The following is a 21,151-nucleotide window of genomic DNA, read 5'->3' on the forward strand; positions in this document are numbered from 1 at the left end:
TATGCTCAAGAACTGTATATTCCTTGGATACATCCGGTAACTCTTGGAGACCGGGGTTTATTTATTTATTTTTTTACCAAATATCCCTAGTCAATTCCAATGCACTAGAGCTACATTTATCTGGGGTCATAGCCGAGTCATGTAGAAGATACTATCTGGCTGCCTTGCAGGAAGACTTATTTGTGTCAGAGCCAAGTCTTCCACTGTTTCGTTGATGGTTTTAGTCATGAATCTTTCTGAAAGGAAGAGTTCCAAAAACTCATGGATGCTTTCCTCTTCCTATTGCTCACTACAGAATGAGCAGCTTAATCGATATTTTAGTGGCGCTCTCCATCCTGATGGGCTACTCTGTCACCACGGCCAGTTTTGTCACCTATGTTGTAAGGGAGCATCAGACCAAAGCCAAGCAGCTGCAGCACATCTCAGGCATTGGTGTGACATGCTACTGGGTGACAAACTTCATTTATGACATGGTGAGTAACTTGCGTCATTGCAGGAAAGACATGATTGATTTGGGAGAAGACATCAGTTTTAGGGGCACCTGGGTGGCTCAGTTGGTTGAGCGTCCAACCCTTAGTTTTGGCTCAGGTCATGATCTCAGGGTCGTGAGATCGAGCCCCATCTCAGGCTCCACGCTCAGAGGGGAGTCTGCTTGAGATTCTCTCCCTCTCCCTCTGCCCTCCCCTGAATCAGGCTCACTCGCATGCTCTCTCTCTCTCTCTCAAAACAAATAAATCTTTTTAAAAAAAGAAGGCATTAGTTTTATTCACTGTACCTTGTTCAGATTATTACAAGTCAGTAAATAAAGAAAAAAAAAAATTTGCATCAGTCTTACAGTCATCCGAAAGTTAGGGGAAAGATCTACCTCCCCTCATTCTCTGTGGTCTGAGGACCATCTATATCAGATTCCCCATGACATTTATTGAAATGCAGATTTCTGGGCCCCACTCCAGACCTACTAGGTCGATATCTTAGGAGTGGAGCCAGGATATCCATTTTTAACAAAATCCTTTAAGTTATTTTATGCATACTAAAGTTTGAAAGCCACTACTGTGGAGAAATAGAAGTTAGCAAAATAGCCTTGCCCAATGGTACCAGATAATCAAGCTTATAAAAATTTAGTCAACTAATAGTAAAAAATTTGAAGTAGCAGTCCCTGATGAATGACATATTAGAGAAGATTAGTTGGGACAATAAAGAATGAATTTCATTGACAGCTTTCTCATTTGCATAAAATGGTCCCAAAGTTCAGATGGGTTTTCTTGACTCCAAATGTGCCAGTATTGATGAAAAGCCCAGGAGGTGGTATGCATTTGCCTGGTGATTATGGCAAAATTGTCTGAGTTGCTGTATAGATCATTGGCTTGAAGAACTGGAGAGTAATTAACTACATATCCACTTTGTTAATGTATCCAGTGAGGTCTGAAATGTGTTTGTTAAAGAAGTCAAATCTAAAAAGAATCATAATGACTCCTCTGGACTTAATAGGAGCTTTAAAGCCAAGAAAGCTTAAAGTACACGTTTCTGTGAAGGGCTACTTACTACTTAAATTTGTTGTCATATATCTGGTCCTCATTCCAATTTAAGAGATTCCCCCCCCCCCAAATTAAATTACCATCTCCCTCATAGTGTGCATCTTGCTGCAACCTGCACATTTAATATTTCTGTTTGTCCATAAAACACTGAGTTCTTTGTTCATATACCTGTGATTCCAAGAATGTGTGGAACCCGCCACCCTGCTGTTTTACACACAGAGTGGCTCACATTGATAACCAAGCCTTAGAAATCAACCACCTGACAGCGTTGCAGCACTCAAAATGAAATCAATACTTTGAGGACCGAATCTAATACCAAGATACCTGACTGTCTTATCTTTCTTACTGAACCTCTGTCACCAAAGGATCCCAAGTCTCAAAGCCTGGAGGCAGGAACACCAGGGACTCCATGTACATCTATAAAGATGGAGACTGGCTTGACCTTCTATTGCAGGAGACAAATTCTAGAGCGAAGTCAATGTAAAATAAGCTGAACATTGCAAGCTACAGGAACATAAATAAAAATTCATTCCTTCACCTATTTCAAGGTCAATTTGTTACAGTTTAACTAGATGGGCTATTGATGTTTTTGGAAAAATATTTGCCATATATTAAGCCTTGTTTTACATATTCCCATAGGCCTTCTACTTGCTACCTGTAACATTTTCAATTGGTGTCATTGCAATTTTCAAGTTACCTGCCTTCTACAGTGGAAACAACCTAGGCGCCGTATCTCTCCTGCTTCTGCTGTTTGGGTAAGCTTCAGTGAAAGATGAATGAACAGAATTAGATGTTCCTAGGCACAAAGAGAACCTAAATCTCATTAGCTAATTTACAGTTGTCTTGGGGTTTCAATAGCCATGAGTGATGACTAACAATACATTACACTTGCTAGTCCACAGTTTGTAAAGTACAATACTTCTGAAAATGAATGTTGTTGTTATTAACAGTAATATCTAACATTAATGAGTACTTACTAGGTACCGAGTGTCATGCTTAGCAATCTACACATGTAATCTAATTTACATAAAAATAGATGCTTTAGAATGATCAGAAAAATGTGTGTACATGTATGGATTTATGTATTGACAAATCCTGAGTATATAGCATCATAAGGTGTGCGTACTCATGTATATTTTATTTATATTTTTACAGATGCCTAACACACATACAATATTATTTCTGTATCAGGGCAATACAGGTAGTACAGGTTGATATAATCAGTGCTGGGCATAGCAGTTCTGTCTGCCCTGAATGCATGGGTAATATCCATTGACTTAGCAATGTAGCTGATGATGGATTACTTTGTCTTTACTTCTTCTTCATCACTGGAAAGGTTGCTCCAATATTTGCTCAAAGCAGGACATCCAGCTTCTGAGCATTCCGTGTCTGCTTAGCTAGCTTTCAATGTCATTATTTGTTCTCAACTTTAAATTGTAACATTTATATTTATTAAACTCTTATTTCTGAGAAAACAAACAAACAAACAGACAAAAACTTCCCTGGGTAGGATAACACCATGTCTAGAAGGAATTAATTTGTAGTTGTGATGATCTAGAACTGTTCAGGTTTCCTTAAAAGAGAAGCTTCTTACTATCACCACTTAAAAAAATACAAAGGATTTGTCAAAAAAATGTCATAGAAGAGAGATCTAACTATAAGAGATCTAGCCAACTTATCCCTAATGTTTATTTTCAAAACCCTATCAAAGGTTTTGTTTGTTTAAAGGATAATGATTAAGGCATAATTTTAACCCTTAGTATTATTAACATACAGGTATGCCACATTTTCTTGGATGTACTTGCTGGCTGGGCTCTTCCATGAAACAGGAGTGGCTTTCATCACTTACGTCTGCATCAACCTCTTTTTTGGCATCAATTCCATTGTTTCCCTGTCAGTGGTATACTTTCTTTCCAAGGAAAAGCCTAATGATCAGGTAAGGTCCATTATTAGTCTGTTAAATTTCAAGAGACATATGAAATGCTTCAACATGTTCAAGGTGAAAAGATTTCTTGTATTTTGCATTATCTAATACAAAAGAGGAATTTCATTTAATTCTATTAGGTTTAGTAGAGTAGAACCTACAGCCTTTTAAAATTCTTTTTAGGCTTCATCTAGGTTAATGCCTATGATTATATTTCTCAGTGTCAAAACTATTGACATTTGATAGGGCTTGAGTGGGGTGATGGAGGTGAAATCAAGTATATTGTACAACACTATAAAAATCATGCAACCATTGGTCAGCTACACTTTTTACTCCTTAACAAATTGTTATGTTATGGTAGTAACAAGGACAGTGGCTTAGTTCTATGACTGAGGGTTAAGATTATTTTGAACATTCATAGAGAACAAACCTAATTCATTCCCTTTTAATCATGTATTAGAGTCTGCTTCATTGTAAGCATCACTTTCTGTTCAGAGCTGACAATTATAATTAGTGACAAGGGAGGCACTGACAGTGCTAGGCAATTGAATAGGAAAGAATAGAGAGGAAATGAGGTGAACTAAGGAACAGACAAGCACACTCCAGGAGGAAGAAGACAATTCATGAGTTGCAAGTGGTTGGCCCAAGTGTGAATAACATGAAAATGAGCCATTTGCTCCTCACTGAGTTAGGTCGTCTCTCTTTTCATCTCACTTCACCATTTTAGTCCTTCTTCAAGTACGAATTACCTAAGGTTCTAAAACTTTACCTCACCAAATTCCTCCTCTACTCAGGCATGGCCAATAGCCTGTATCAGATCCCAACACCTTGGCTATTTCTGCATTCCTAGGATGTAAGACAGAGCTAGAAGTGATTTTGCCTCCAGGATTTGGCCTGACCATCGATCATCTCAAGAAAAAGATAATCCTTTTCTGCTTGTATTTTAGTCATAAATCTCTACTGTTTGCTTATAGTAAATACAAGGAAATTCAGCATACATGTGAAATAATTGCCAATCTAGATGAATTTCTCAAGTTTTAATATTTGTCCACATCTAGTTTTACATTTTTGTCAATTTGTTAGAAGTCTAACACTGAGCTTCATTTTTTTCCCCTCTCATTTCAGACTTTAGAACTTATTTCTGAAACCCTCAAGCGCATTTTCCTGATTTTTCCACAATTCTGCTTTGGCTATGGTTTGATTGAACTTTCTCAACAACAGTCGGTCCTAGACTTCTTAAAAGCATATGGAGTGGAATACCCAAGTGAAACCTTTGAGATGGATAAACTAGGTGCAATGTTTGTGGCTTTGGTTTCTCAGGGCACCATGTTCTTTTCCTTGCGGCTCTTAATCAATGAATGGCTAATAAAGAAATTCAGGTAAATAAAATGAAAACATAGTGTTTGACATCCATGATAAAACTCAATTCAAAATATTTAGGAAGGGGTCCATAGTCATCTTTCCATTAGTAAAATGGAAATGTTGTGCTCAAAAAACTTTAAAAAACTGTAGCATAATTCACCATTCATTTCATTCAGTAAACAGTTATCAAACCTTACTATGTATCTACAAGTATTGTTGTAGAGTGAGAGAATAAAATTAAAGAAGCTCAACCATTAGCCTTAAAGAGATTAAGATTCAGTGGTGGAGAGAAAATACATGCATAAACAAAAGATATAGTGTTTGAGTTGAGTTTAAAAGGATGAATAGAAAGTAGAAATGAGGAAAGAGGACTGAATGAGTAGCATACTAGCAGTGGGTTTAGGAGAAGAAGATTGAGTAAAGAGAAAACAGAATCATAAATAAAAAGAAATACACATACCATTGACCCAGCTACTCCATTTCTAGGATTTTTTTCCTACAGATATGCTCACACACATGCAGAATTATGTATGTATAAAGTCATCCATCATAGCAACCATTCTTAATAGCAAAAGAATGAAAAAATGTCCTCCATGTAAGGATTGGTTCAATAAATTATGTTTTTTCATAAGTGAAGCACTATGCAGTTATTAGACTGTACAGTTCTGTATGTAATATTTGTGGTTACTGCTGATATTATTAAGTGAAAAATGCAAGTTTCAGAACTTTGTGTAATGTTTATTACCATTTGGGTTAGAAAAGAACTATAATTTATACATACATATGCATAGACTATCTCTAATTATGAGTGCCCTGCAGAGTTGAAGGAAACTTACTTTTCACTATATATTCTTCAGTACCTTTTTAATACATGATGTGCACATATCACCTGTGGAAAAATAAAACTTAAGTTAAAAATAATGAAAAGAATGACAAGAGCAAAGATCAAGCAAAAAAATCTTGGCTTGTATTTGAGAAATGAGTAATACAATGTGATTAGAACATAGAATAAATGTAATGAAATAGTAGGAGCTCAAGCATGTGGCCAGAAGACTATGGAGTCTATTGGATACTCAGTTAAAGAGATGATTTGGACTTTATTCAACAAACAAATAGGAGTCCAATAAAGGTTTTGACCAGAAAGCAACCTGATCAAATGATGGTTTAGGAGATGTGATTCTGTGGAGGTCCTACAGATTAGAATGGAAGAGTCAGAGATATTGGAGCAGTTTGAGATTCCTGAAGAATTTAGGTGAGAAAGAGTGAAAGCCTCTGATGGTAATAGAAATAGACAGAACATGATTGATGACTGGGTGTTACAGGCATTTCCAGTGCTAGGAGACTGACATGAGTGGATTTTGGAATGGAGAAGATTCAAAGAAAACATCACAGTTGGACTCTCTGGAGATATCATTAAAAGAAATGGGGACATTGGGAGGAAGACCTGAATTGATTTGTTGGGTTTTTAAATTTGGTTTCGTTTTGTTTGCTTTATTATATGTTAGGCAAGATATTGAGGTGGGTTTGAGACTTAGTTTTCAGGGCCGATAACCTTAATATATTGGCTAGATCCTAGGCAAGACATTCACAGTATACAGAATATAGAGGAACATTCATGTCACTGATGATAAAAGAAGAAATAAAAAGGATTTTTTTAAGAAGATGATAATTGATCGTGGGCTTATAAGTGTTGGATCTTACTAATGACTCTGGTCTCTCTTATAGGAAGTAACTTTCAAACCCAAACTAACCTCCTTGTTACTAAAATTAGGATTCTGAATTGTAACAGTGGTTCTGAAAGCATTTAAGGCATGGAAAGCAGAAGCTGTTTTCCAAACACCATATTGAATATGGTGAAGGGCATCCATACTAATTTTTAACTTATTTAAGTAGCATAATGCATAACAAATTTAAAACAAACCTAGTGTGTGATTGCCCACTTTTAGTCAAGTGAGAGCCTGTTTAGACATGTCAAATTGAGTGGTGCCATTTCAGAATCATTGATGCAGAATCACTGGGTCCATTTTTTAGACTCTTCTTCAGAAAATTTAATTCTTCATCTGTAATGGAGACAATAGATGAAGACGAAGATGTGCAGGCTGAGAGATTCAGAGTGGAGAATGGTGCAAATGAATTTGACCTGGTCCAGCTGCATCGTCTCACAAAGACCTACCAGCTGATCCACAAGAAGATTATAGCTGTAAACAATATCAGCATTGGGATACCCGCTGGGGAGGTGAGGAACACTGCTTTGTTCTGAACGGTCCTTTATATTGTCCTATTAAATGACAAAAATCTTTATCTTTTCCTACTTTTTTTCTAGAAAGATGGAAGTCACCCCCTGAATATTTTGATGGATTCTGTATATAAAATTTACACACATCCATGTGTTACTTACCCTCTAAGTCTTCCCTCTTAACAGGGAGGATTCACCACATCCCAAGTCCTGATCCCCATCCCAAGCTGCTGTCCCCCCTGGGGGGGACTTTCAGTCAAGATGCCTGTGCAGGGTGCTCTCTTCAACTTTCAGTTTTCAGCCATCTGTGAAAGACGAGTGGTCAGAAGCAAGGTCCTAGAACTGCATCCATATTTATTCTTGCTGTTTTTATAGATGAAATATTGGGGCACCTATGTGGCTCAGTCGGTTAAGCATCTGACTCTTGATTTTGGCTCAGGTCATGATCTCAGGGTCATGGGATTGAGCCCCACATCAGACTCCACGCTCAGTGTGGTCTGCTTAAGGTTCTCGCTCTTTCTCTCCTTCTGCCCCTCCCCCCTCTCTCTCACAAATAACTAAATCTTTAAAGACAAAAAAAAAAGAAATATTAAGGCAGCTTTGAAAGGAGAAAAAAAATGTGAGCATTTCTTTTAGTTTTTAGAGCAGACCTGCAAACCAAATGCATCAAATCTGTTCAACAGCATAAAGAAATTATTGCTTCAGCAGCTTATTCAGTAAAGTTGTGATTTTGTGTGAATAATGTGAAATCTATAAATATAATTACTTTGTCAAGTTAGCATATCCTACTTGTGGGATGTTTTGTCGTGTCACACAGATAATATAATATGTAAAATAAGTCCTATGTATATATACAAATGTTCAGATGGTTGAAGAAAAAAAGATATGTAAGTAACCATTTGTTTTAAAAGAGAAAGTTTTATCAAATGCCAACAGAACACTACAATATCCATGAGTAATTCCAATGATTTATTTTTCTTTATTATTTATTTCACCCAGGGAGAAAAAGGAAAGGGATGTAATAGTAACATGTCTTTGGTTTGGATTAAGATTTATATCTTTTTTTTTTTCTCTCCCAAACCAGTGCTTTGGCCTTCTTGGGGTGAATGGAGCAGGAAAGACAACTATCTTCAAGATGCTGACAGGAGACATAATTCCTTCAAGTGGAAATATTCTGATAAGAAATAAAACTGGGTATGAAAAACCATGGCTTCAAGTTATTGAGCACAACATAATGACATGAAAAAAATAATAATTAAAATGAACTCTTTGTTATTTTGTAGTTATATTGTTAAATCCTTAGGGAAAAAATAGCTATTCCAAGAGGTGGAAATTTTTAAATCTTTAAGTGTGATATGATGGTGGGATATTTTACCTTGTTTTTATTAGAATCACCAATCACCATGACCAAAATAGAGCTGCCTTCCCCACATTTGGGGACTAGCAGGGACATACCTTTTGAAACTCATCTGTGTCTTTGCTTCTCTCAACTCAGCTCCGTGGGTCATGTTGACTCACACAGCTCCCTGATTGGATACTGCCCTCAGGAAGATGCCTTAGATGACCTGGTGTCTGTGGAGGAACACCTGTATTTCTACGCCAGGATACATGGAATTCCAGAAAAAGATATTAGAGAAGTGAGTACAAGTGTGAGAACTAGTTCCCTTGAAAACCATTACTGCTTCCGCTCCCTGCCTCCCACTCTCACGACTCAGTCGACATCTGGAAACCTGTGGCATTTTCTTGCTGTCATGACCTCTGAGGCAGTCTTCCCTTAATTGTGAATATCAGGTGGACACCTTTGAACCCAGCTGCAGAAGCTCCTTGACCTGTGTTTGCTCAGAACTATCCAGTAAAGCATCACACTTGGCATAGGCTCAGGGCTGAGCATTGATTGGTGATGTCTGCACATCCTGCAGTGTTTAGATAAGTTCTGAACACGGGATTCCCTGCAAACGGCCCACATAAAATCGAACAGCTTCCATTTTGATTGTTTAAATGTGGTTTTGTACTTCACTGGCATCATTTGCTTTTTTAATGGAATGGCCAACCCTTAGGGCAGCTTTCTCTATTTCTGCAACCCTGGGGACCTGTTGAAATCCTCCTAGGATTCCACTCTTGGCCAGAGCTGTTTAGCTACAGAAATAGCCTCAAGAACCCACGATTCCTAAGTTAATGTGCTGAAGTTTTGATACTGGGTCATTTTTAAATAGACACAAAGCCTTTGTGACAACTTGCCCTCTCCGTAAGAAGAAAGATGAAACGGCGAGCACAATCCAGTGCGTTGTGAAGGGTAGAATTCTGTTTTAGTCCAATCCAATTGTAAACACACCCACACATTTGGGGGGAAAAAATGGGAAAAAAATCCCATTTGAAAATGAGCCTCCACAGAATTGTTTTTATGTCTTTAAGGGATTATTAATTTTTAGGTGGACCTTTGAAAGTAAAAATAAAATATGTTGGGTTTAAATGTTGGAATTGTTTTCAGTAGGTATTTCTTCATTATAGAACTTTCTTTCACAATTATCTTTTTTCCATGTAGTGCTGTTAGGGTTTTGGCAGGGGAAGGTCAACAACCTAACTCCTGCTTTCCACCCACAGACTGTACATAAACTCCTTAGGAGACTCCACCTGATGCCCTACAAGGACAGAGCTACCTCTTTGTGCAGTTACGGCACAAAAAGAAAATTATCCACCGCACTGGCCTTGATAGGGAAACCTTCCATTCTCCTGCTGGTAAGAGGATCATTGTGGAGAAGGGGACTGCATAATTAGACCCACATACCCAATATGTATGTAACAATTTATTGTCATCGTTGCTTTACTGAGGTCTCGCTATGTGCTGGTTATTTTACAAAACATTTTACATATACCACCTCATTAAGGGAATTTATTTTTTTTTTAAGATTTTATTTATTTATTTGGCAGAGAATGCAAGAGAGCACAAGCGGGGGAGCAGCAGAGGGAGAGGGAGAAACAGGCTCCCCGCTAAGCAGGGAGCCTGATGAGGCGGGGCTCGATCCCAGATCTCTGGGATCATGACCTGAGCTGAAGGCAGACACTTAACTGACTGAGCCACCCAGGCGCCCTCATTAAGGGAATTCCTATCAGCAAAGATCTATGGCTAGTCCATTTCAGAAGAAACACTTGTTGTGGGAACAGGAAGTAGCCGAAACAAATTTAAGATATTCTAATAAGTAATGTTACGGAATATGGAAGAATTTGATTGCCCATTATTGAAATCTGTTGTTAGTAAACTTATCAGGTGAACCAAAGTATTTTCCAACTTCTCCTAAAATGGAAAGACACAGTTTAGGGTGATGTGTTGTGCTAAAATTTCATTTCCCTATTACTTAAAAATATGAGTTACCTAGTTTGGGATGTGATTGACAATATGCTTTTCTATTTTATTTGAATTCTCTGGAGGGAAGAAATGCATTGCACGTTTATATTTTGGTTAAGAGCTGGAAAATTAAATTCATCACCTGGAAATACAAATTACACATCAAGGCGATCCATATGACATCCTGCTCTTCAGGCCAAACATTGCGAAGGGGCTTACTTCCGAGAAATGAAATTGCCTTTATTTGGAAGATCCCCTTCATTCAAGGAACTCCAAACTTCAGAAGAGTTTTAACTGTATGCAGTACAAATTCACTTATAAATCACCACATTATTCCAGGGATTAAGTCCTACAGAGGACCAAATCATTTAAACCACCCATCTAAAGAATGCACAACCTATCTTTCTTTACCAGAAGCTTATAATGCATTACATCCCTACCCATCAATGCTTATGGTGGAATTTTATTGTCTAAGTGTCCCTTAACTTGAACAAAACAATCCTTAGGCATCCCTGTGAGATAATAGAAGTAAAGTACTTAAAATGTTTAAAAGTGCTATGCAAATGTTATATATTAATGAGCTGAACTGAAATACAGGCTGTGAGAGAAAGCTATTATATTTTCTGCCATATGCATTTGCCCTATATGCTGTCGTCTTCAAAAATAAGAGCAGTGACAAGATATCCTTACCTGTTTCCCCAAACCAACACTCATTCCTTTAACCTCTTACTATAAAGACAAGCCTCAGGTAATCCTATGTCCATACTCTCCACTGCAAATACATATCTTTAGTTATGACCTAATCTTGACCTCTAATTTGTTAATTTAACCATCTCTTAGAATCTATTATTGCTTGTTTAGATTGTCCATTTTTACATTTTGAATTTTGTGTCTGAACAATTCTCCAAAACATCATTTATTTTAAAATATAATTTGTATTTTCTACATGGCAATTTCTGCAAATCTTATTTTTATCTCTCCAAAGAGAATTCAATTTCAATTAATAACAGAATTTAAAATATACCGCAAACATATTAACTGAAAAATCAAATTGTGTTCTGTGGGCATCACAAACTGTATTATCACTCAAAGCCACAATTCTGCTATCAGGAGTAAGGTAGCAATCTTGTTGATGTAGCTTCAGATGTATCTGTGACAATGTAGTATTAACACAGAAACTCCACTTTGTCAGGAACTGATGCAGATCTTTTTCCAAAGAAATAAGAGACAAGTGTAAAGTAACAGGGTGTCAACTTCACTGAGACACTTTTTAAAACAGATTGACAATTTTAAATGATTAATTTTGAGCTTTTTGACAGCAGAGGAAAGAAGCCTATTAAGTATAAAACAAGTTAGTCACAGGACTTCGCAAAGTGATTTCTGTTCTAGGCAAGTGAGACACAGTGATTCATGTAAAGAACCCCATCAAAAATTAATTAATTTGATAAATTTTTCTTGTAACTTTCTGTTAAGGATGAGCCGAGCTCTGGGATGGATCCTAAGTCGAAACGGCAGCTCTGGAAGATCATTTCAGAAGAAGTGCAGAATAAATGTTCCGTCATCCTCACATCTCACAGGTAAACCAAGTGTGGGAACTTGAAAGCCATTGACAGGATTTTAGGAAGAGAGATGGGAAGAGATAATCCTATGTAGTATGTATTGATAATGAATCCACAATTGGATTGAAGTATTTTATGTTTATAGTCATAGGAGCAAGCCAGGCAGGTTTCATGTGAGAATCCATCTCCTGTGGTGGGTAGGATAGGGCCTAAGCAATCATTTTAAAAACAAATTTCTCTTAGGGTGCCTACGTGGCTCAGTCTGTTGAGCGTCCCATTCTTGGTTTCGGCTCAGGTCATGATCTCATGGGTCTTGAGATCAAGCCCCGCTTCCGCGGACTCTGCTTGAAGATTCTCTCCCTCTGCTCCTCCCCACCGTGTGTGTGTGTGCCCATGCGCTTTGTCTCTCTCTCTCAAATAAATGGTCTTTAAAAAGAAATTTAAAAATAAAAGGTAGAAATAAATTTCTCTTAAATTAAGAGGGACTTATGACTCTCTTAATTTAACTATTACTCCCTATTGCCATAAAGTTCATCATCCTCAACCTAGCATGAAAGACCTCTTGTCTGGCCTCATCTAAATTTCCAGTCTTTTTTTTCCTGTGACACCCCCACCCCATTCAGTCAATCTGAATGACTTAGTAATTCCACATACACTCACCACCCTTCCCTATCACACATCCTCTCTCCGCCTGTGCTTTCTATCTGAAATGGTCTTTCACAAAATCCAAGTTCTCATCTTCCTTGCCTCCTCCATGAAGTAGACCCTTCCAATCAATTCAATAAAAAAGCTACTGAAGTATTTTATCTGTGCCTTTCTTGTAAGGTTAGCCTTGTATTAAAGCTATCCCTTCACTGCAATTATATAGTAGGAAAAGTTCTGGATTTATTTATAATTAAGAGACACATTCATATCCTAGCTTTGCCCGGCACACTATATGTTCTGAAGCCAATCTTTTCCTTTCCATTCACTTTTGTATGAAGTGGAGAGGATCTCTACGAGTTGTCATAGTTCTTGAAATGAGAGATTATATAATCAAGTACAGGTTAACTAGTTATAAATAACAAAGCATAAAAGCCAACTGAATATGGAATATGAAGAGTCATGAAAAAAGCTCAGGATTATTTTGGAAACATTTCTCAGGGAATGTAGGTCTTGAGCCTAAGCTTGAAAGAGGTTGAAAGAAATACTGTTGTTTGATGAGAGGGCATTCCAGGTGAGAGAGACGGCTTCGAGCTGGAGAATAAAGAGTAATAAACCCTATGTGAAGACATTTAACTTGTATTTTAAAATGTATTTCTTGTGTCCTTCAAGGGAAAAGACATTTTAAGGAACTAAAATAGTATTTCTAAGGTGCCATAATGAAACATTTAAGCTTATGCTTATGAGCAGTTCTCTGTGCCCAGAATTCTGATGTGATTCTGTCTTTCAGCATGGAAGAATGTGAGGCTCTCTGTACCAGGTTGGCCATTATGGTGAATGGAAGATTCCAATGTATTGGATCTTTGCAGCATATAAAGAGCAGGTGAGGGGCACCTGGGTGGCTCAGTTGGTTAAGTGTCTGAATCTTGGTTTCGGCTCAGATTGTGATCTCAGGGTCGTGAGATGGAGCCCCACATTGGGCTTTGCACTCAGCAGGAGTCGGCTTGAGATTCTATCTCCCTCTCCCTTTGCCCCTCCCCACAGTGCCCTCTCTATCTCCCTCTCTCGAAAACAAATAAATAAGTCTTAAAAAAAAAAAAGCAGGTGAAGAACAATTGCGTTGTTTAGCATATGGTGTCAGGAAGTCAATCTAACAGTACTGTACTTACCTTTGAGGATTATTTAACAGCTTGTCCTGTAATGAAAAGTCAAGCTGGAAAGAAAAAGTTGATCTTTGATTCACCTTAAAGTTAAATTATCTTACTAAAACGTCTCAAAAAAAATCTACAACATAAATACTCTCAGAAAGTAGTTTTCAAGAATTTACTCGATAACAAGTTAGACCTTGACAAGTACATAAAGGCATAGATTGTCATGTAGCGTGTTCATGTGCCATTTGCACAGGCTTTTAGTAAGCTGTTTAACATTTTTACTGCATTCACAACCTTTTAATCAAGAATACATTGGGGAAATGTGCACAAATATCATATTACCGAATTAAAATTAAATTAATATTTTATATTTGCGAGAGTGCATATGCATTTATACATATTCATGTTAATCTCCAAACTTCAGGGTGTTACTTTATACTTTTATCTGTATAACTCAGCTTCTTATAAGATAGTATTACCCAAGATAAGTAAGAAAAACGGATGAAAGCGACATTATAGATTGTTCTCAAAGAGTCTATTGTGACTTGTTTACATATTCTATTCTTGGGCAAACAGCTAGCGTATTGATTTATTACTCATTTTTAAAACCCCAGTGACTTTAGCCTTCACTTTGGACCCAAATCTCCAATGACTTGCCTTTTAAGACCTTGTTTGTTTTAAATTAGAAAATATTTAACCCTAGATATTGACATCAGTTGCCAATTCGTTGATGTCAACGGAAGCCAAGTTTTTATGTTTTCTTTCTAATGCAGCTTTTGTCCAAGGAGTGTGACTTTGTATAGTGCTAGAACTAAATAAAAAATCATGGCAACGCACTATTTCCAGTTGCAACATACCTTGAACTTTTATGGCAAAATGGCAGTCTTTATATAAGAAAAGGTGCTATAATGGTCAGCTTGGGTCCTGTTTCATTACCTAGAATTCCAGGGGAGTTATTTCAGCAAAGTATAACTCATATCACATTTTGCACTTTTTCTTTCTAGGTTTGGACGAGGATTTACTGTCAAGGTTCACTTGAAAAATACCAAAGTGAGCATGGAGGCCCTCACAAGGTTTATGCAACTGCACTTTCCAAAAACATACTTAAAAGTAAGTAGGAAATTGTCCTGCCTTTGATCTTGATTGGTTTTGATAGTCATAATCTAATATGGATGCTTGCCATTTTCAAGTTGAGCATAGCTTTATTATTAACCTTAATATATTTATTAATTCAAGATACATAAGATACTCTGGGGGCACCTGGGTGGCTCAGTCATTAAGTGTCTGCCTTCGGCTCAGGTCATGATCCCAGGGTCCTGGGATCAAGCCTCACATCAGGCTCCCTGCTCTGTGGGGAACCTGCTTCTCCCTCTCCCACTCCCCCTGCTTGTGTTCCCTCTCTCGTTGTGTCTCTCTCTGTCAAATAAATAAAATCTTAAAAAAAAAAAAGATACATAATATACTCTGAAACACACTTAGTATGAACAAATAGGATCTTCAAATTAATTGTATAATTTTATAGCTATTTAAAAGTAATGTAGTCCTGGGGCACCTGGCTGACTCTATCTGTAGAACATGCGACTCTTGATCTCAGGGTTGTGAGTTAGAGCCCATGTTGGGTGTAGGGCTTACCTTAAAATAAATAAATACATACATACATAACATACATATATACATAAATAAAATGTAGTCCTTTTATATATCTTTATTTCTTCCTCACAAAGACTTTATTACCATATATTAGTTTTTGAGTTGTATACATAACTAGTTTACTAATTATATATGTTAAGGAACTGAGGGATGACAGATATTATATGATCAAGGATATTTCTTCTTACAAAAAAAAAAAAAATGTAGAGTTCCAGAATGTCATAGCTAGAGAAGATGATCTTCTTGCTCCTCTCATTTGGAAGATAAGCCCATAATGGTTTGAACAGAACTGCTTGGAAATCAAGTTCTTAATTCCCACACTAGTTGAAACATTGTTCACTTAATTTCATCTTGTGTGTATATATCCACACAATGGACAGGTACAGATATGTGTATATATCTCACATAGCACATACTTAAAATAAACGCATGTGACCAAAAAACCTATCTTTATAACATCTTGGATGTACAGGTAGTTTGTACAAGATGATTATAGCAAATGAATGTTTTTAAAAGAAATCAGGTGGGGGGGTGCCTGGGTAGCTCAGTTGGTTAAGCATCTGACTTTGGCTCAGGTCATGATCTCAGGGTCCTGGGATTGTGTCCCATGTTGGGCTCCTGCTCAGCAGGGAGCCTGTTTCTCCCTCTGCCTCTCTCCCCCACCCCCGCTTGTGTTTTCTCTCTCTCAAATAAATAAATAAAATCTTTAATAAAATAAAAATAAGAGAAATCAGGTGTGGAATGGTGGAAAGAAATTTAAAGGCTTGGGCCGAAATCCAGCTCTGCCTGTATGATTTCCAGCAAGACATTTAAAGTCTCTGAACCTCCTTTTTCTCCTTTGTGAAATAGAAATAATGACATCTACTTCACAAGATTGGTGTGAGAAACAAATGATAAAATGCCCACAAAGCTATTTCATAAACTATAAGGCACCATATTAATGTGACGTGATTGGAGAGAGCAAAAGAGAGTGCATTTTTAAAAACAATTCTTTTATCTCTATAAAATATCTTTGCCTTGACCTCCCAAACCTCAGCTAACTTCTCCAGGAAATAATAGATTTTATGTTTCTTATCAAAGTCCATTTTCTACCATATAAATTAAAATCAAATTTAAAAATTATAGGACACTTTGCTTTACACAAATCACAACAGTGCTTTCTCTTTGGATGAATTTCCAGGTTGAAATCTGTGTTTATTCACTGAGTGATGAGATTACATTCACCTTGCTCTGTTCCTTGTGGACCAGGGCTATACAAAGCAAATGCAGTGATCACAAAAGTCTCATTTCTTTCTAAACAGACCATTCTTTACAAGTATGTGGTGGTTTCTAGATCTCTAGAGGAGAAATAGCAAGAGCAACATTTGGGGATTAAAAGTAAGTAAGACAGCCTGATTGAGGTGACAGATGTGATGCATCCACAGGTTAGGCAGTGAGCAAAGGAGTGAGAAGAGGAGGGGTTTCCAGCAACAGAAGTCTTGAATACCAAGTGAAATTCACAGTCTTGATCTGATCCATATAGGTTGCAGGGGTAGATGCTGGAGTAAGAACATATCTTGATCAAATAGTGCTCAGGAAAGATTCTACTAGCTGCTGTGTGCCATAATGTGTGAACGTATGCAGGTTCTAAGCCACGGAAGAGGCTGGGGAAGTTACTCAGATATGGAGTGGTGAGAATGGAGTTAACATTGGTGCAAATAGAGAGGAAAGGTTTAAATGTGAGACTCATCTTAGAGGGAAAACAAATAGGATATGATAACTGATTAAATATGTAGAAAAGCAGGATGTTAAAAATGTTCCAAGGAAACAAGAATAGATTACTAGTAGATGGCGATACTATGGACTAAATAAAGAAATTGGAAAGAATTTTAGGGTGAGTTAAGAAAGAATGTGGTATTTTTTTTTTAAGATTTTATTCATTTGAGAAAAAGAGAGCTCTGGCACGAGTGGGCACGAGTGGATGGGGGGAGGGGCAGAGGGAGAGGGAGAAGCGGACTCCCCGCTGAGCAGGGAGTCAAATGTGGGGCTCCAGCCCAGGACCCCGAAATCATGACCTGAACAGAAGGCAGACATTTAGTCAACTGAGCCACCCAGGCGCCCTGAATGTGGCGTATTTTAATGAGATTTTTCCTTCACAATGCTCTTGAAATCTAACCTCTTTAGCCAATATAAATTGAATAGTTATAACTATCCCTAGCCTTTTAGAACACTTCTAACATTAAAACAAACAAACAAAAATTTCTAAATGTGATCTCTGAATTGAGCTGAGCATAATCTGACATCTAAAATACCATTTCACAATATTTTTTCCTAGGCAAGACTATAAGGACTTTATAAGTACACAGGAATGTAGAATACTTTGGAATTTTCATTAGGTTTTTAATTTGTTTCCTCTTTGACGTGTGTAAAACTTTTCATCCCATCTTTGCAGGTTGTTAGCTGCAAAACATAGCCATCCTTTACACTGATTGTCATGATTGGCAATGGAATGAATTTCAGTATTAGCTCTTGGTCAAGTTATGTCTAGTCAACTCAATATTACCTGACATTGCAGAATAAATTTTTCCCTTTTGTCCCCACAGGATCAGCACCTCAGCATGCTAGAGTATCATGTGCCAGTCACGGCGGGAGGAGTAGCAAACATTTTTGATCTGCTAGAAACCAACAAGGCTGCTTTAAATATCACAAATTTCTTAGTGAGTCAGACTACCCTGGAAGAGGTAAGCGGGATACCACATTCCATGTGCATAATGTCACATATTAATTATTAAACATTCTGTTTATTTCTTTTTAATAACATTCAGTGTGTTTATAATTGACACAGTATCTAAGCTTGCACCTGGAAAACTTAGCTTAATTTATTTTTAACTGTATTTTGGGATGTTCAAAAAAAGTGTGAAAAGCATTAATTATTTTTTAATGGAGAAAAGAGGATTTTTCCTTTCTACAAGACATTTCTATCCATTAGGTTATATGAATACATAAAGCAACAAAATGTTATTTTCACCTGTAAAACAAATAGATATTAACACTTTCCTCACTTTCTCCTTGTTAAGTTTCTTTCTTCCCCCCCACCCTTGGTAGGCTTCTTAAATAACATTATTCATTGGCTTCCTGGGTTAGCATAGGATGGGGGTTTCTAGAGAAAATTCAGTGCCAGACCTGTAGACCTGCTTAGGTTCAGGCAACCAAAGTGGTAAATGCAGATTTTTTTTGTTTCACTCATATCATCTGTCTTAATTACTTTATATTCAATAACTAGAGGCTTTACGGGTCATCCTTCATCATCTTTGCACCATGTTAATTTTGTTAATTTTGTATAGCTCAACCAACCTGATGTATAGAATATTTAATAGCATCTATCGTCACGACGGGTCTAAATGTTAGGCCTCAGGGGCCTCTAAGTGCTGCATTTTATGGACAATTTTTTATGCGGGCTTTAGGCAATTATGGCTTTACTGACCCAGAAAATTTTCCCTTTGACTTATAATCAACTACTAGGACCATGTCTGACACAAAGTAGACTCTCAGTTTCTAGAGGAATCTATAACTAACAGACTTAATGATTTTAAACCAAGTAATAAAGGTCTGTCTGTTAAATAATTGGCTTTCTGAACATAATGTGGGCTCTATACAAGTTTTATTTTAGTACGTTAACTCTTGAAACTAGTGAAATTTCTCTCAACATCATCATATAAACATTTGTTAATAGCTTGGCTTGGGTTCCTGGATTATACTTGATAGAGATATTAATGTAAATCTTATAAATACAGATACGTGGTTATAGATATTTAATTATAGCTTTAGATTTATAGTGATTATAAGTTGTAGATATAGGTTTTATTTTCAAACCCCAGTTAAATTTTTTTAAAGATTTTATTTATTTAATTTTGAGAGAGAAAAAGAGCGTGAGTGGGGTGAGGGGCAGAGGGAGAGGGACAAGCAGTCTCTGCAGCGAGCACAGACATGGGGCTTGATCCCATGACCCTGAGATCTCAACCTGAGCTGAAATCAAGAGTGGGATGCTTAGGGGTGCCTGGGTGGCTCAGTTGGTTAAGCGACTGCCTTCGGCTCAGGTCATGATCCTGGAGTCCCGGGATCAAGTCCCACATCGGGCTCCCTGCTCATCAAGGAGTCTGCTTCTCCCTCTGACCCTCCCCCCTCTCATGCTCTCTCTATCTCATTCTCTCCTTCAAATAAATAAATAAAGTCTTAAAAAAAAAAAAAAAAGAGTGGGATGCTTAAGCAATTGAGCCATCCAGGCAACAGCCCCCCACCCAGTTAAATTTGAATATCTAAAAGGAATACTAGTGAAAGTGTGCATTTCTGTGTGGACATATCCCTATAATATCTAGTTTTCTTCTTTTTTTTTTTTTGTCTTTCACTGTGTGTGTGTGTGTGTGTGTGTGTGTGAATTAACCTTATTTCTTCGTTTGGCTTACCAAACACTAACGAGTTTATTTCCCTTGAAAAATCAGGTTTTCATCAACTTTGCCAAAGACCAAAAGTCCTATGAAACTGCTGATACCAGTAGCCAAGTTTCCACCATAAGCGTTGACTCACAGGATGACCAGACAGAACTGTAATACCACCAGCAAAATCAAGCTCAGCAAATGGCCAATGGCTTCCTTTTAAAGAAGAGCCACAGAAGATACTGCTTCCTCAAACTATCTTCATTTTAAAGTCGTATACTCTATGGAAGGTACAGTTGTGTAAGAGTAGCAAGTAACTAACTGTAAGTGGAAAGTTTTTTTTTCTAAAGTCAGTGAATGTTGCTACCGAAATGAATTTTGGTAAACTCAATACTCTGAGTGTGCTAATGTATATATTGGTGGTTACAATGCAAAGGGGAAACCATTTGAAGATAAATGTCTTAATTTATTACTTGTAATAAAAAGACAGCTTAAAAGGCATGGTTATTAGTAGCTGAAAAGTAAGAGTGGAGAAGAAAAGTAAGATAATTTGGGGTAGATAGAATTAGGAGAACAAACAAAATAATTTATTTCCAGAAAGCAACAGAATGAGCATCATCATCAGGCAGAGATTAACAATGGCAGGAAGCAGTGGGCACAAGGTCTGCAATGTACGTGGTATGTCATTTTCAGTGCCTGTAAATATGTGGGGATATGCTGAACCCCAAAAGAGTGCCTTTCCCCAAGAATGCCATAGGAGACAGTTTACCCTGGTGGTAAACAGAACTTTGATTTATTCCTGCCAGGCCTTAACAGTAGTAAAGTAGCAAAAGCTACTTGTTCTTCACGGGAAATGGGTGTGTCAGCTGAACAGATACAAATCCTGAAAACTGATAGGAAATGCATGTGCTGCCGGCAGGCAACATTTTTTTAAGCTCTTACAGAAACCCTCATGTTGTGGGTCTCTCTTGCAGGAAACATTCCTGTGGAGAGAAAATGAATATGGAGATAAATTTCAGCTAATCACCTGGCTAACCCAGAATCATGCATATGGCTATAGGATAGACTTCATAATAATGCCAAATTATATGGCCCTTGGGGATGGGGTTTTATGTAACGTGTGTGTGTGTGTGTTTTGTGTGCATGTGTGTGTGTGTGTGTATGCACATTTGTCAACTTTGGCATGATTGTATTGGTTTCAAAAACCAATAAATTCAAAGTTTAGGAAAATAATTCATGAAGTCATTTCATTTGTTAGAGAAGATTCAGGAACCTAAAAATTGGAGTCATACGACCTACATGGTCCCATGTGATCAGGTCCCTGCTCACCTCTCCAC

General features: G+C 37.4%; 1 protein-coding gene across 1 annotated transcript in view; it reads left to right on the top strand.

Annotated features, from left to right (window-relative positions):
- The window catches only part of ABCA12 (ATP binding cassette subfamily A member 12), a 168,528-nt gene extending 148,540 nt beyond the window's left edge, over positions 1 to 19,988 (top strand). The window contains exons 41-53 of the mRNA XM_035008338.1: positions 296 to 473; positions 2,175 to 2,290; positions 3,312 to 3,471; positions 4,585 to 4,838; positions 6,853 to 7,057; positions 8,142 to 8,251; positions 8,553 to 8,694; positions 9,659 to 9,793; positions 11,874 to 11,977; positions 13,392 to 13,484; positions 14,757 to 14,862; positions 17,985 to 18,122; positions 19,881 to 19,988. Of these exons, the coding sequence (XP_034864229.1) occupies positions 296 to 473; positions 2,175 to 2,290; positions 3,312 to 3,471; positions 4,585 to 4,838; positions 6,853 to 7,057; positions 8,142 to 8,251; positions 8,553 to 8,694; positions 9,659 to 9,793; positions 11,874 to 11,977; positions 13,392 to 13,484; positions 14,757 to 14,862; positions 17,985 to 18,122; positions 19,881 to 19,988 (1,849 nt within the window). The remainder of the gene's footprint in view (positions 1 to 295; positions 474 to 2,174; positions 2,291 to 3,311; positions 3,472 to 4,584; positions 4,839 to 6,852; positions 7,058 to 8,141; positions 8,252 to 8,552; positions 8,695 to 9,658; positions 9,794 to 11,873; positions 11,978 to 13,391; positions 13,485 to 14,756; positions 14,863 to 17,984; positions 18,123 to 19,880) is intronic.
- Positions 19,989 to 21,151: the final 1,163 nt, after the last annotated feature.

The sequence above is a fragment of the Mirounga leonina genome, unplaced genomic scaffold, assembly GCF_011800145.1.
Source record: "Mirounga leonina isolate KUSES-001 unplaced genomic scaffold, KU_Mleo_1.0 Mir_151, whole genome shotgun sequence".
In the NCBI taxonomy this organism is placed as follows: Eukaryota; Metazoa; Chordata; class Mammalia; order Carnivora; family Phocidae; genus Mirounga; species Mirounga leonina.